The following is a 17410-nucleotide window of genomic DNA, read 5'->3' as shown; positions in this document are numbered from 1 at the left end:
GTTCTCTTTCCAGGCTGTTACTCGTGTGTTTCTCCAGCTCACTTCTGCTACAGCTGTTGTTTACGTTCACATTTTTTCATATTTGCCTCAGACATATAAAAAGCAGCCACCTGTCATTAAGTTTCTGATTTCCTGTGAGCATTACAAACCTAAAAGGCCGCTCGTTTCTTCTGAAATTATTCCCTCCTACAATTTTCCAGTAATTTGGATTCCCGACTGGTTGGTATTTTCATCACACACGCTGATACATGCTTAACTGCCTTCCGGCATCAAAGTCAGGATTTTAGAAATATAAGAAGGAACAGTAAAAAAAAAAGGGAACATAAGAACTAGTCCATTTAAAGTTTACCATTTACTTTACACTGTCTTCCTTCTGTAATCTCTCCTGACGTCCTCTGTACATATTGATGATTTGAACCAAAATCATTTGAATTAATTCGGACCTACTAACACTGATTTACAGTTCAAGTACTATACAATTTGGTACATCTCAGCTTTTTCTCCTTGTTTTCCTTTATTTTGAAAACCAGGTTCCCACTGAGACAGTAGACGATCAGATGAAGGGCCTGATGCATCTCTTGTGTGCTACGTCAGGTCTTTGCAGGCCTTTTGTCCTCCACTTGTCCAGTTTCCTCACTTTTTATGGACACTCTGCACGGCAACCCCTGAGGCTACCAAAGCAAAAACACTGTATTATGCAGTCAGATTTTACAACGTCTGACTGTGTTTGCATGTCCTGAAACGTTTTTCACAGCAGCTTTCACAGGGAAGGCGAACTATAGAATTATAATTCATGCCGGTCAGTGTTTCCATGAAAGTAGCTTCAAAGTTACTCCACATAAACAAGTAAATGAATAAATTAAGAAAAATCGAAATAATAATGTGCACCATTAGTCCAAATATAAAATCTAAGTTCTCAGAAACAAGCACAGTACAGAATCTTTGAGCAAATTTAGCTTTCATATTTTATTAATATTTATTTCCATTTTCAGTTTCTTTGTTTTGTTTGCTTCAAATAATTTTTTTTACAGTTTTCTTTTTTGGGGTAGGTGGGTGGGGGTTGCCATGGAGACAGCAGAAACAAGCCGTAAACTCAGAATTAACATACTTTTTTAACAGTTTTCTATTTTGTACATACAAAAGGCACAGAGCAACATCTATTCAGCATTCATCGGAAGCAGTTCAGATACAAAAAGAACAAAACTCACGGTCAGAGCTGAAGTCATCTATCAGGATTATTTCTTGAATCAATGATGGCGGACTTCGCATCAGGACACTGAGCGGGAAAAGAAAATAAGATAAGATAAGATAAGCTAAGACTTGATCCCATGGCAGGGAAATTTGTGCTGCGATTGAAGAAGATTAGAGCAAGCACACAAGTTGGTGTCATTTCTCCTGTCTAATTTGGTCACTTGCGTCATTACCTTTTAATGGTGCGAAGAAGAGTAGAGCGGGCCTCGTTGTGAAAAGTTATGACGATACTTGTGGAGGGAAGGTCTGTGTCATAAGTCAGAGCTGCACACCTGCACGCAGGGGTGAGAAGGTCACATGTGGTAACTCATACAAACCTGGACGTCTTGTATTCACGCACACACATGCTGGACACAGTTTCAGACACATGCGATTGGCCGAGCTGCCCCGCGGAGTCGTCTCTGCATTGTTGCTGTAGTGACATAGAAATATCCAGTTGCCCAGCAACATTCGCACAGATATCTGACCCTCCGTTTTAATCTGCTACCTGTTGCTGGGCGCATTGAGCCTAGGTTATAAGGTATGAAATTCAAATATCATACACCACAACGAAACAGGAAAATAAAGGCAACAATATACATTCACTAAGGAGTCATTATTACAAGATTAACAATCACTGCACGATTGCAGCGTTTGTTTAATTAGTAAGTCGTACGGGTATGTTCACATATTAGACGTGCTGCCATTTGATATAATTACATATGAGACTTTGATGTAATTTTGTAATGAAAAAGAAATCAATATAATAGGAACAGAAAATTAAACTGGGAAAATGATAGCATGCGGAACCATTATCAGAAATAAAATGAAACATCTTTAAAAAAAATAGTTTGGATGTTCTCAAATGTTACAATCCTCGTGAAAACCCTCTGAGGTAGAAACAGTTTGCACCAATGACTTTAGAAAACATTCATTGGTTTGTACAGTGATGTGCTGTAAAAGCTGTCACAATGTATCATCAAGTCCTATTACCTTCTTGTAGCATGCTGTCAACGTATAGAAATTTAAAACGAGGGCTAAAATACCTTAGCAACCCGTGAGAGTGGTCAGAGACTCACTGGAATATCCATATGTCATATTCAAATATTTAAATTTGGAAGTGTGAAGATTTTCTATTCCACTTATGCTGTGGTTCGCAGTGTTTGTGGGGCAAGAACAGCACTTGGGTTTTATTTAGCACTATTTAGCCATCATGATCAAGACTCCTGTAGGGATTATTCTCAAAGGAAATTCTCTGGCCAGTGATTATTTTTAGTGTTTTTTAAACGTTGAATACAGCAGAATTTCTGAAATCACAAGAAGGCAGGGCAGAGACAAAAGCTTGAATTTTTTCATAGTTAAAATAGACGTTTTGAGTGAATTTCTCCACTTTAGTAGGATTTTACATGATTTCACAGGTCAAAGCCTCTTAGGCCGGCTGTCCCTTTCAAACAAAGGTTTAAACAGTAGGTGGGTAAAGACTGTCTGCTCACATACAAACCAAGAACCTGTTCAATATAAGAAGTGCATTTTTAAAGATATGTATCTAAAATACTGAAAAAATATTTTAAATAATAAGCTAATTGTTGGTAAATAAACAGCTGGCAGTATTATACTATACAGCTCATACTGTTTAGAGGTTATATTTTCTCCACCAACACTCTAAACAGCAGTTTCATCCAGTGAAACTAGCTTTCACGAGTTTACTGTAATTTAACAGGAGAATCACTTGTTTAATTATATATTATATAATTATACATATGCATGTATAATAACCTTTTACCTGCTTTCAGCCGAGCTCACACTTTGTTTATTGCCTATTGTCCTCTTCTGTTTATGACTCACTTGTGTTGTTTCCTGCAATTTTATGCCTCGGCGTAACAGTGAACAGAACGCGGCTTTAAAAAGGAGCAACCTGCTCTGCATAAATAAAGGTTGAATAAAAAAAGAACTTTCAGTTGGCAGCCATTTAGCTGCATTTTCCAGTTATAGAAGAAGCCCAACAATCACGGATAAGTGGATTTTAGAGCAATCTGGATAAAAAACAAAACTCAAAAGAGGGAAAATATCTTCTGAGAAAAACTAAAGGTTTGTTTTACTTCAACTCAAATTGTATCTTTAAACATGACGCTGCAAACGAAAACTGGAGGAGACATTATGCACACTGAGAAAAAGGTTCCTTAGAGCCGCGAGTTAAAATGCAAACCTGTATGACCTGCTTTTGTAGCAGTGCTTGTAGTGACCACTCCACTTTAAAAAGAAATTCTAAACATTCTAAGTTACTGAGTGCACTAAAACCCAAGGCCTCTAAACTAAGCAAAGAAAATGTGTTGGAAGATTCATTCTTGATCTTTTGATCTTTAACACAGCAGAAGGCAAAAAGTTTCAACACAAGGTCCAATGTCTTCAGCAAAACAATAAATCTGATCTTTCTTTCTTTTCTTTTCTTTTTTGCCAAAAAAAGGTTTAAGTTCACGTCATGATCTGAATCACAGCAGTTTACGCTAAACGCTGCACGTCTGACGACGAACTCCCAACATCAAATCAGCTTATTAGCAGATCTTTTGCACAGCTCATACAAGATTAGTCCCCGATCCACTTGTGCAGATCAGAGGAGGCAGACAGTACCTGGACTAACCCCGCTCACCTGTAGTGTCGAGTGTCTCGTATGGCTCGCTCGCTGCCCAGCCGGTCGCTCTCCTGCAGGTTGAAGGCATGGTCCTTGTACGGGTCGTCGCCTGGTTTCAGCTGCTTTGCTGCTAAGTAAGCCTTCTCATCGAAGCTGCCCAGCAGCTGGCCCTGCTGCTCGGCCCGAGGGGGCTGGGTCACCTGCACAAAATGATGAAAGCTGGATTCAAATGCTAAGAAAAACAAGGATTGTTGTGAATGACTGATACTCAAAAGTGTGCACGAGTGTGATTTAAATTATATACACACACAAAACTCTCTTGCTGTCACTCAGGCATACACCGGTGATTTTGACTGTCAACACTCCACTCGCTCAGTGCCTTTTATCAACAATCAGCACCTATAATTCCTGTGAAAGTGACACACAAAGGGAACTGTCTGTCTTAACAAACTCTACAAGACACCTGTCTGCCTTTGGGAATAATTTGGGATCCAGTATCCTCCTCAAGATAAGAGAAAAAACAACTCTGACATCTCTGAAGATTAAAAACAGCTCATCTGATATTTGTAAGCCCTTACACTCTGCTAACTAAACATCTCACAATCTTGGTTTTTTAAATGTGACTTTGTAATATCTGTTCAGGGACATCCCACCAAAAACCCTCTTGGCAATCTCTGGCATATTTCCTGCCATAATTATTAATGTGCAGTATCCCTGCTATATAAGGCAAAAAATAAATAAATTGCTTTAACTTTTAATCCAATGTGAAGAAAAGTACGAGCCAAGTGATTAAAATGTAAATGCTATTTTCTTATTCAGGTCATCGTGTCAGTGCTAACAGGGCAAAACGGGATGGGCACTCATCAAATCGGAATACATAGTCTATAAATCCTCAGTAATTAATGGTTTTTCCCCGCAAGGAGCTTTAACACTCTCTGGCAGCCTGGGTGAGTGGGAGGTTAAAATAGCTGATGAATACATAAAGGGAGATGAGAGCAGCCCTCATTAGAGATGCAACGGCAAAATGGACAGAGACAGAAAGGCAGCGGTTTTGTACTGCGCCGCTTTATTAAAGGTCGGTGTAAGCAGGGGGATTTAGAGAAAGCTCCTGAAGAGGTTCAGGTAAGACTGACCTCATTTTCAGTCACCCCAGAGGAGCAGTATGACCCCGCAAGCCTCAAGGATTCATGCTCAAATATATCTGCGCTGCACAGCTAGAGAGAAAGCCAGCTGAAGGGCACTCTTACTATAGCAGCGAGACCTCTAGTTTTAAGGCTGTAATGTATATTTTTCAACAGTGGACCAGGTGATGATAAAGCTCAAAATCTGACTGTTCAGTTTACCGCCTTTTAGCTCATTGTTTTGGTTTTTATTTGGTGGTTAATGGTGGGAATTCGAGGAGCAGCAGCCTTATTACATCAGCAACATGAAACAAACTAAACAAATCGCATCCAGCAGGTGAAAATAATCACGCTGACATTATTCAGAATCAATGCTAATGTCACTTAATGCCTGGTGGAGGAATCTGTGCATGTGGGATTAAATTGGGCCAGCTAGCAGCTAGTACATACATTAGCTCGTGAACTTGAGCTCTTTAGACTTCTTGGAATTTCTTTAAAAACTACACTAATTTATTTTGACAAGTGCATACAGTGGTGGCAGCATATTTCTGATAGATCAGCACAAAATACGGGTTTATGTTATTGAAATAACAGCAAAATGCTGCCTGAATTTGCAAAGTTTAGACATTACAGCTTACATAATATATAAAATAGGTCTAAATTCTAGTCTATAAGCTTACTCATTATATTTTATATGATAGTCATTTTTTTATCTTTCAGAGAATTGCTGAGTTATGATGTTTTTTCTACAAAAGAAAAACAAAAATCAAAAATACATAAAATACTAAGTCTCATTCTCTTGTATATACCAAATTGAAAGCTGTAATCATGAGCTGAGTACAAAATTTAATGAAATCCACTTCAATCAATTGATCATTAAAGTGATAACCAAGCTGTTTGAACTCACTCTATGCATCAAGTACATTTCACTGATAAGGACATATAATTTTCTATCTTTTTTACATCTACTTGCTAATTAGATGTAGATAGATTTCTAATAAAATTACTCGTCTGTATGCAAAACAGGATTAATCCTAATCCTAATTTCAGAAGCCATTTACAGATGGCAGGAGTATTTGAGGAAAACACCAAACAAAGCCCGGCAGCTTTAGCTTTGAAACAGTAACAGCTTCAACAAATCTAATCTGTTTGGCTCGATCGATTGGCAAACCAGATTAACTGCAGCCAATTACAGAAAAATTTAAATTTAAATTTCTTTGGCTGTTGTTGTAAAATTTTCTAGCCCTGTAACCTGATGCTTGTTACACAGAGAAATACATGAGAATTTATTTAGCTATTATTTATTTTTACGTATTTGATTGATGTTGAGCAAATTGAAATCAATTTTTCCAGGATGACAAAAACCAAACATAAATCCAATAAAATACCCAAATGAATGACATTTAAACTGAAATTAGATGTGTTTTTCATATAATTTAATCAAGGTTGATTAAGTATACCAGATTCATTTAGATGAAAATATAGAGGTGTGATTATTTATTTATTTATTTAGGACAGTGCATGTTAATGAACATAAATGTAAAAAAAAAAAATCACATGAATGTAAACATACCAGATTATAGCCAAGGGCTAATTTCCATCTGTTGTCCTTAAGCATTAAAAATTGACATAATAATTCATAAAAATTCATCGTTCATTCATAATAAAAACTCCATCACCAAACTTACGCATACACACCATTCTGTTCCCAAATAAAACATTAAAACTATACAACTCATACATGATCACACACTTGATTTGTTTTGAATTATGCTCATTCAGCAGATTCTGGTAAATTTACAATCATTTTAAACAAGAACAGTTCTGGCTTTTTAGAGCTAAGGTACTCTATGTAAAGCAGGCTCTTAAGGCCCAAACTGTTATCATTTGTGAATGTAAACAAACTGTCCATTAGCAGTCTCTTAATCATCTCGGAGGGGACACAATCGGGGCTACGGGCCTATATTTATCACTGCTATTAATTTATCTTTTCAGGCTGGAGCCAAGCCTGAGATAACAGAGTCAGGCCATGGACTAGAAAATCTGCAAATCAAGTGGGATAGCTTAATAAGTATATGTTGCATGTGAAATTCATTATTATGTTAAGTTCTTCTACCATAACGTGATATTTTGACTGTTTTTTATCTTCGCGTTGTTCTGATTTCTTTCCAAAATCCCTTGGTTATCTGTAAATATCATCATGACTAAATATTAAAAGCTACAAAAAATGGTACAGAGAGGATATTAAGATATAAATAACAGAATGCGCTTTGAGGCTCGGTCCACTGAATTAAACATGAGCTTAGTCTGGAAGATGAACACATGTCCGCTCTTTCAGGCTGAGTTAAAAGACTCAACAAGTCACATACAAGTGCAATCTGCCTGATTGCCCGGAGACGCAGCCCTGCTGTGGCTGTGGTAACAGATGAGTCCACAGAACATCTATGTAGGTGTGTGTACTAATTTGAATATATTTTATTTCACCCCATGTGTGAAGCACTTTGTGTATTTTTAAAAGTGCTACGTAAATGAAATTATTATTATTACTGTCAAGCTAGTTTTCATCATCAGCAAAACTGGTTCTTTTCTCTAAAGAGTATTTTTGGTCATTTAAAAAACATACGTGCACATTTGGTATACGTTTGGAGACTGACATCTAACAGGGATTCATTTAAAATGAAAAGACACAATGCCAGGGGAAGGTAGTTTCAGGTCGAGCAAGACAGATACGTCCATAAACACTCTGTGAACAACAGCAATGAGCCACCTACATATTAGGCCTAGACCCTGCTTTGCAACTTTACATGGTCTTCCTCCTTTAGTAATGATACCACTTACAGTTGATCTTGGAATATCTAGGAGAAAGAAATTTCACAGTCCGACTTATTATAACAGTGGTTTTGTATGACAGCACCACACTCAGACTCAGTCAGCTCTTTAGAACGAGCCAGTCTTTCACAAATGTTTGTAAAGGCTACGTGCTTAAATTTATACGCCTGTGGCAATGGGACTGAACACACCTGAGTTCAAAGACTAAGAGGTGTGGCCCAACACTTTCATCCATATAGCTAATGTGTATTGATATGCAAATTTTCTTTTCAGAGAAAGATGGGTGGGTAAATTTAGAAATTATATCCCAGTGTAGGTTTTGGCTCATCAAGGATTCTATAAGAACACATGAGTTTGGAATAATTATAGAGCTGTTTCTGTCATTTCATCTTATTTGGGTTAAGTCAGTTAGGAAAGAAATATGCTCTGCATTTCTTTAGGACATGCCAGGATCGAACAGGGTTTATACTACAGGCAATCGAATTTAAACAAACCACGCACACTTTGCAGATTAGATGGGTTTTGGAGTTAAAACTCTTGATAAATAAGAAAAAAAACCATTTTCTTGGAATGCTGCTTATTTTTGCAATGTTTATCCGGGTTTTAAAAGCTTTTGTGTTTGTGTAGTGGAAGTTGCCAAACTACAAAGCATTAGTTGAGCTTTGTACTCTCACAAAGTCTTCAAGTTATGTATGCATCACTGTAATGGAATATGTAGTTAATCCTAGCTCAGACGAGATTGTTAACAGCACAGTTCTCTCATGAAGTGTATGTCAGAAATAATGTTTGACAAAAAAAAAAAAGTCTGGGCACCCAGACCAGCAGTCTGAGCCGGTTCCAGGTACTGACAACTTCTTATTATCAAATCATACATTAATAATGTTAGTAACCAAAAAAAAAATTAGTAGGGGGGACACGTGTTGCAAGAAAAAATGACAAAGTAATTGGCTGATGTGGCTCTGCGATGACATGATATGAGGGGAGCTGTGCAGGTCGGCGAGGCTGTCAGTTAGTGTGAACTCTAAAATCAAATTAGACGATGAAAAATGCTCGTGCACTTGGTTACTGTAGCAAAACAAAAGCAATTCTGGGAAACTGGAGGCTCAGTGGGAGAAATATGGAGGAAAAAAGTGGAGACAGTGCCGACAGCTTTCAAAGATGATGTATTAGTGATTCAAAAGCATTTAATGAACATAAGTGACAAAAAAGAGAGGCCTAAGAGGACGGAAGGAGGAGAGAATGACAAGAAAGAAGGATGGAAAGAAAGAAATTGTTAAGGAGGGAATACATGAAAAAGAAATAGATAGATGGTGGAAAAAAAATAGATAACTAATGAAGAAGATAAAATAAAGATACAAAGGAAATAAGGAAAGAATAAAGAATGAGAGGAGAGATTGGGCAATAAAGGGAAAGACAAAGTGAAAAGAAAGGAAGGGAAAAATAAACAATTGGAAAGTCTGTAAGAAAGAAAGAAAGAAAGAAAGAAAGAAAGCCTTCCTCTGTACCAGCCTGCTCTTGTTGAACCGTGGGACCCTGCTGTGCCGAGCTGGCAGCCTGTGAGCTTCAGGTCAGATTACCAGGACAAACTACAACTAGAAAATCTCAGTTTGGTGATAAAGGTGAAAGACCCCGCTGAGCAAATCAAAGATTACAAACAGTAAAGGCTTCACTTTCAAAACTAAAGCATACAGACCAAAGAACAATCTGATTAGAAGTGAGGTCTGTTTATGGTTCAGCAGCAGTTTGCAGTTTATGGCACAAGCTTGTAAACTGTGACGGGGACATGATACACCTCGCTCTCTCCTCTGACTGCAGTCACACTGAGGGTTTTTTAAACTAATTCCATATTTGTTTGTGTGCATTCTCCGATCATCGCCATACTCTTGGCCAGTGCTCACACACTAATGCAAACCACAGCTTCCTCTCTTCTGCTCCAGAGGGCCTGCCTGCATAGATGCCACAACAACCCCACTGCTTGGTATTTGCCCCTGAATTAATAAATCCTGCGAACAACGCTTTAACAATTTGGCTGCTGCTGGAGGGAAACGCTTTGACATGTTGGCACACAACCCCAGCCACATCTGAGGCAATTTTATTGGTCTAGTAAATTGTGAAAGAGGCTCGAGTGTGCAGTATTTCCACATCAGTCCCTGTCTCCTTAAAACTGAACTGGATACACACACTTAAGTGATTTTTATATTTGCTTACTGGGTGGTAGTGGCATAGATATCTGAGGGAAAGTGCTTGGTTATGCCTTTGCCCTAAAAATATTCTATTAAGATTCACTTTTACTTTAAATTTTACACATAATCTCTTATTGTTTAAGCAAAAACCTTTCCACCTTCTGACAAGATTAAAAGGAGCTTTTAGTCATTTATATTGAGTCAATGACCTGTCAGTTATTCCCAGGATACCAGATTATTTTTCTGCACTGCTCTAAAAGCACAAGCTACAGGTCTTGTATCTCTTCACACTAAATGCAATAGAAAGCCTGCAGCCCGACTAGACTGGATATTCTAATCTGAGCTGGCATGTAGCCAGTTCCAGCTCTATACTGTTCAGATCGTGTCTGTAGGCTGTGTTGCAACCTGGTGGCTACTAAAAGTCAAGCCTGACGACCACCACACCTACAGTCTCGGTATTTTTCCTCCTTCCCTCAGGCAACAACAGGCGAATACAGACATGACCTGACTGAAACAGGCCCTTTAATGACAGAATGCCCGACCTGGGAGTTCGTGTTTTTCACCTCACATTTGCAATCAGGGAAAGGTCGCGGCATAGTGTGGTTTACTAGGCGTTTGCGCACGACGCACGAGACTTACGGAAAGCCTCTTACGGGTACTTGAGGTTCCCTGGCGTCGGGTGTGCAGCTCAGAAAGGCGGGGAAACGCAACAAAATAGGGCTGCATGGCAGGCTGTAGATTGCTCTGCAGGTTGCGTGCACCTGACGAGGTTGAAGTCGGCGCTCAAGCCTGCAGCCTACACGTCCAGTCAAACTGTGACACTTACAGCTGTGCAGCACCACCTCCACCTCCATCCTCATCATCCCTGGGTTCGCGCACACACATGCACATCAACATGCAGCACACACTCTCCTGCAGCTCGGCGCCTTCAGCAACAGCGCCGCTCTCATCCCCCCTTTCCTCTTTATCCCTCACAGCCGTGCTCACTCACTATCAGCGGGATGGTCCTGTCATCCCGGTGAATCTCCAGTCGACCGGGGATCACCTTCTGCCCGTGGCCCCTGCCGCGAGTCTGCGAAGCCGATGACGACGGCGACGACTGGGGCTTGTTGTCCTGCCACAGGTAATAAAACGTCCCTAAGATCCATGCAACGGTCAGAATCGCGATGGCGTTGGCCCGTATCCTTCGCATGGTGAGCCCATACGGAGGGCTCCGGAGCCTGGCAGGTTCAGGTCCGTGCGCCGTGGAAGGTACAGCCTCCCACGCCGGTGATGGGTCGAACCGCAGCGCAGACAGACAGCCTCTCTGTCTCTGCGCGTACAGCCGCTTCTACCGGAGCGATGCCTCTCTGCTGGGATTTGCGCACTGGCAGAGCCACGGTCCTAGCGCCGAGTCATATCATCTCCCCACTCTCAAACACTCGCGCGCTCACGCACGCTCACGCGTTATCCATCCGCTGGCTGTGATGAGGAGAGCGCGTCCAATCTACGACGAGCAGCTGACACGCAAGCTTGGGTGCAGATCATTGGGGGAAACAAAGGAAAGACTCAGATGAGAGATCTTCACTTCTGGCTCTTTCAAGCTTTAATTCGCGGTGATCTTTTAGTTTTTACTCCCTTTGCGCGTCACTGAAGCAATGCTGGTTGGTTTTACCTACATGAACATCACCTCTTTCCCTTTAAACCCAAAAGCAGCTCCCCTTGTTTGTATAATAGCCAAAGCATTAAGGGTGTAGGGTAGCTAAGTCGACCTCCACCCAATGCTTTAGAACGGCATTTGGAACAGATTTGAGGAGCTGTGTCTTTGTACTTCGAGTTTCCGAAGGTAGTTTTTAGAGGCAAATATTTTACTTTTAGCCTTTAAAGTTGATTCGTTTAAATAACACGAGGCATTTTTGGAGGTTCAGCATCCTGAAGAAGAAAATCAGAGGTGAAATAGAAAATGTTGGGCTGTAACTAAATGTGTTTATGAGTCTTTATTACAATACAAAAATAATTAATCGGGGGAAAATGCTCATCACATTCACAGAAATGTTTGGATGTCTTTTTCTTATTCTGTTTATAGTATTATAAAAACGAAGAAAAACAGCAAGTTTCGTTTTATAAAAAAACTACAAATGAGCAATTCATTTGCATTATTTAATTCATCTACCAATCAATAAACCGATTTTTAAAGCTGTGGTAAGTTGGGTTTTAAGAGGAAAATCAATAATAACCTTTCAGCTTATTATAATTCAGCAGTCTGAGAGAGAACTGGGCTGCTTTACCTCAGTGGGCTTTCAGGCTTTTATGACAGGAGACTTTGGCCAATCAGTGCTCTTTTAAAATCTCCCATTCAGACATTTTCAGGATAAAACAAAACTCTTATTATAACAAAGTGGGGTTGAGCAATAGTTAAGCAGTGGGTTTTCATCTGGTCCCCTTTACTTGCTATTTTTCAGCAGATGAGAAGCACATGCAAATGACCATCTGGTGGGCATTGCTTAGAACAAAGATGGAAGAGCTGTAGGAGAAGCCGCAGTCGTGTTTTTGTCTTTTTTCCACATCTCCGTCTCCACGTCACTTTGCATCACTTCAGTCCAATCCAGGTTTATTTATACAGGGCCAATTCCCAACAACAGTCGCCTGAAAGTGATTTATACTATAAAGACCCTACTGTATTTGGGGAAAATCCCTGCACTTAAACAATCCTCTGTGAGCCAACACTTTGCGACGACGGGAAGGAAAAAAATCTCTTTTAACAGGAGCTATATAAACACAGCGACTGAAAAGTGCTCAGTGTGTCATATGACATCCTGCAGCAGCCTGAACCTATGACATCATAATTAACTGATTGTTCAGGGTCACTTAATCCTGGTTTAAGCTTTATCAAAAAGGAAAGTTTTGAGTCCAATCTTAAACATATCTCTATTTAGCTGTGTATGTGTGATTGCACTGTCTCTTATGGGTCCAACACTCATGACAAATGGCAACTTATTGATCAAGCATGGTGTCCAACCATGCAGATAATTAGGTTTTGTCCCTGCAATTTATAATGGAGGTCAGTGTAGTTTAATCTGTGGTGTGCAAAGCATGAAAAAAAAAACGTCACCTTCTTCTATTCCAGCAACAGTGGTTCTCTTATTTCTTAATTTGCAAATGTAATTGGATTAGTTTCTTATGCACAGAGATATGAATCAAAACTGAAATGAAATGCTGGCCAAATAAAACCAGAACCGAACCAGCTACACATAATGAGAAGAAATTCTTTCACTTAAATATATTGACCCTTTTAATTTCTTCAGTACAACATCTGCTTCATGCTGAATCTAAATAAAACCTGCTGCAACATTTTTCCTCATTGCACAGGTAGGCTCATTAGTCTACCTATGCATTTTAAATAACGCTTCTAAATATGAAGCCTCCAGCTCTCGCCGAGTAAATTAAGCAATGCAGCTAAACCGATCACGAAGACAAAGGAAGACTTTGTAGCAGCATGAATATTTAACTCTTGGTTTGCACAGATGACCTTTGCAACTATGACATATTCTGTGTGCGAATAAATCAGAGGCGTACGAAAAAGTCAGAATACATTAGCCTGAGAGGACCCCTCTCCAAAATCCGTAACAACCTTTAAATGGCCTCAGACACCAGCGAAGAAATCAGAGCAGCGCTATAACACCCCAGAGGCATAACAGTGCTGTGGAGGCTGAAATTTCTCATCTTATTCCCTCTCTGCTACAAGAAACAGAAAAAACAGCCCACAATATGAGCTCATCCAGCCCCACCTAACAGAAAATGCTATGTGTGCGACGTCCTCACAAAGCTAGGCCCACCGCTACAACATTGGGAATCAGGAATGCCGAGTTTTCCTTGACAGAAGAAGATAAAGAAATATGATCCAGCAACGGTGGAGGGAAGACAACGAGGAGCAAAATGAAATCAATAACTGGAACACAAACCCGTCTGCAGCTGTGCACTGTTATGTTTTTAATTGCTGATGCATTCAAGCAATTATTTTGTGATGAAGCACGCTCAGAAATGCCAACAGGCTTACTTTTCTCTGTTATTTCTGGTGTTTAATAGAACCACTTTCTAATGAGTTTATAACTCCTGTGGCTTTAAATTTCTAAAAAGCTAATTACATGCTTTTTGCATCAGTTATAAGCGTGGGTGAGAGCTTGTAAAAAAAAAAAAGAACTCCCTTTACCACTATGGTGTATGGTCATTCCACGAGGAACACAGACAGTTGGTTGCACTAATTAACATAAGGTATCTTTGGACCGTGGGTGGATGCCAGAATACCAGGGCAGCCACAGGGAAAGCTTGCAAACACCAAACAGAAAGGCCTCAGTCGGGAGGTGGAATCAAACCCAGAACTTTTTTCCTGTGAGGCTGAATCAAATTATTAAGTATTTATCAACAGATCATCATATACAAATGCACAATCATGAAAGGATAAATGCTAAACAAAGGATTTGCAACCTGGCAACCCAAACCTGATTGTTATTGAAGAGAAAGCATGCAAGGTCAAATTAAAGTTGACGTATCATAACAAAATAACAGCAGGTCACTGAGTAATCCCATAAAGCTACTTTTGGCTGCTCCCTTATTCACAAGGGGTCACCACAGTGGGCAGCTCCGCATGTCTGGTTTTCACGCCGGATGCCCTTCCTGATGCAACCCCGAAGGGATTTGTGTCTCTCCCAGGATCACCCCGGGGATCTTTTGGTTGTAAACATGCCAACCGCTACACTACGAAGCCAGTTACAGCATACAGTAAAAGACTGGCAGCAGCCTCAACCAGTAGCCATCATAGGCCCCTTATTTTCTTCCGAGTGTCTTTTTCATTATTTATTCCCTCTCTTCCATCGCTTCACTGAGAGACCCATCAGGCAGCGAGCTCTGCCCTGCATCCAGGCTGAGTATATAGAAAGGGAAGGTCACAGGGGTCAGAGCCACATCTGGCTCAAGGCTGGGAGATATTTGTCTTCATTCGTACAGACAGGGCTGCGCCTCTCGCGGCTCTGCTGTCACAGTTATCTTTGGGAAAGACAGTGACACCCCAAAGCAGGGAGGGAAAAGTCTCTACACATTGAGACAAGGAGAGGATAAAAGAAGATAAACACACACAGCAGCCATGGTGAGGTGTTGGTACTGCCAGCTTAGCTGGGAACACCGCACACTCTAACGTCTCATGGAATTTTCTTCTTACATGGGGCCTGGCAATCAAGCTCTTAACAGGCCTTTTAAAGGTGCAGACAGGGAACCCTGGTTGCATGGGGGGCTGACAGCAGAGCAAACCTACTGCTAAAGTCAATATTGTCTCTCCTGAGATGTGTGGAAAGACAAAGCTCCACATTCCCACAACACAATCAAGCCTGCAAGGACTCTGCTGTTTCCTAAAATCTCTACTAGCTGGAAGGTTTCCATACCGATTACGACCTCTGACCTCTTTGTCCTTGAGGAGGTTTAACAGAGTATTGCATGATGGTTGTCACACAAAACATATTTTGCATCACACTTTGCAGTGTGTTCTGTATGTGTGTTTATTGCAAACACAGCTACAGACTGTCACCAGCACTTTTAGCTCCGGTGAGAATCACTGTCGGCATTTCACACAACTTTGCCAGACCCCCCCCCTCCAAAAAACAAAAAAAACAAAAAAACAAGCCTCTATGGAATTCCTCTATAATAATAGTGGAAACTCAGCCCACTCGACTGCCTCTCGGCTGTATCCGGTGATCATCGAGCTCTAAGAAATACAAGTTTAATCTTGCGTGTGTGTGTCTGTGCTTGTGTATATATTATGCAAATACAAAGTGTCAGAACACAAAGACAAAGCAGGAATTTATGCGAGCATCTGTCCTGATGCATATGGAGCAGGGTTTCAGCTTCTGGTGCTTCACTGAAGGCCAGAGGGGACTTTACCGAGTCTGCTCTGTATAACTGGAGTATTTTTACATCAGGCCACGTAAAATGCATCTTTTAAGCATAACTCAGGGTTGCAGGTCTTGTTTAGCACTTTCACCTCAGACCAAGAGGGTGACTGGTTTGCTCCTGATGGCCTGGTGGAGCTTCTTGTGTGGATATTGTCGACTCTCGGTTCTCTGTTTCCTCTCCAAGTCCAAAGACATATATGTTAGGTTACTCTGTGACTCTAAATTGTCTATAGTGAGCGTAAAGTAACTGGCAAACTGTCTAGGGTGCACCTTACCTCTCACCCTATGACAGCTGGGATAGCTCCAGCACCCTTACAAGCATGGAAATGTTAAGCAATTAAAAAAAAAATAGAAGGGTAGTATAAGAAGCACTCCTTTTAGGCTTTAGAGGAGTATCTAAAACTGAAATATTGCAGACTTAACTGTGCATTCAGCAAAGTCTTCAAACATCCATAGAAACTTCCGAGACCTCTGAGCGCACACCTAATAATTAAATGACAAAAATTTCTGGCTTTACAAGGTAATGGTTCCAGGATTATACATGTCTCAGTGACAGTAGTTTTACAGCAAGACTCAGCTGAGAAATGAACTAATTTGTTTTATTGCTGAGAAAGGAGAAAGTCACAGTTTCCCTTCTCTTGTATATAAAGCTCGAGCCATGCGTGTGAAGTGTAGTTTGGCATAAAGTCTGCAACGGTTAGAGAAAGAACAAGCCCAGCTCTATTCAAGGACAAAGGTAAGGTTAATTGTTTAACAAATCACACCTTGGTTTACACATTTGTCTGATATTAAAAGTTTCCCGATTTGAGATATGGAGAAGACACTATTATGAGTTATGTCAGGAAGGGTGGTGTGGCGACCCTTTGTGAATAAGCGAGCAGCTGAAAGGAGCTTTTAGCTTGCAGAATCCACCTTATAGTTCCTCTAAAGCTCACTGATAATAAGATTTTGTGTTTGGCTGGTTAATATTTAGAAAAACTGCTCAAAAATATAGCACAGCTTGGCTAGCTGTTTTCCACTCTTTAGTCTTTGTGCTAAGCTGATTGCACAGCCCCAAGTTTGAGATTGAAAGCTTGTTCTCGACTGAAAGTTAAAAAGAAGAACAATGAATTTCAAGTCTCAAGTCTGAGCAGTTAATTAAAAGTCCATCTGCTATAAAGAGCTTCATCTTCCAAGCGGTTCTTCTCTCAAGGCCTTTCAGGTGCTCCAGTTTTGTTTAACTCTTTGGTTTTCAGTTCAGTTCCATTCAGTTTAATCAATTTAGTTCAGTGATGAAGAGAAAACCTTTGATTTTTGAGTTTGAGGAAACCCAGCAGTCTGACTTAAAGCCTACAGATGCCTGACTGCAAGATAGATTGTATACAGGGAGTGCAGAATTATTAGGCAAATGAGTATTTCGTCCACATCATCCTCTTCATGCATGTTGTCTTACTCCAAGCTGTATAGGCTCGAAAGCCTACTACCAATTAAGCATATTAGGTGATGTGCATCTCTGTA

The 17410-nt window shown here is 40.3% G+C and overlaps 1 protein-coding gene across 1 annotated transcript in view; it reads right to left on the bottom strand.

Annotated features, from left to right (window-relative positions):
• Positions 1 to 11445, bottom strand: part of galnt16 (UDP-N-acetyl-alpha-D-galactosamine:polypeptide N-acetylgalactosaminyltransferase 16) — a 36546-nt gene extending 25101 nt beyond the window's left edge. The window contains exons 1-4 of the mRNA XM_005736755.1: positions 10984 to 11445; positions 3878 to 4059; positions 1425 to 1523; positions 1209 to 1276 (exon numbers count right to left, since the gene is read on the bottom strand). Coding sequence (XP_005736812.1) covers positions 1209 to 1276; positions 1425 to 1523; positions 3878 to 4059; positions 10984 to 11184 — 550 coding nt within the window. The 5' untranslated portion in view covers positions 11185 to 11445. The remainder of the gene's footprint in view (positions 1 to 1208; positions 1277 to 1424; positions 1524 to 3877; positions 4060 to 10983) is intronic.
• Between the last annotated feature and the right edge of the window lie 5965 nt (positions 11446 to 17410).

The sequence above is a fragment of the Pundamilia nyererei genome, unplaced genomic scaffold, assembly GCF_000239375.1.
Source record: "Pundamilia nyererei isolate P.nyererei 1_Seehausen unplaced genomic scaffold, PunNye1.0 scaffold00070, whole genome shotgun sequence".
Classification (NCBI taxonomy): Eukaryota; Metazoa; Chordata; class Actinopteri; order Cichliformes; family Cichlidae; genus Pundamilia; species Pundamilia nyererei.
Note: the sequence above shows the minus strand (reverse complement) of the source record. Positions and strands in the feature narration are given on the sequence as shown.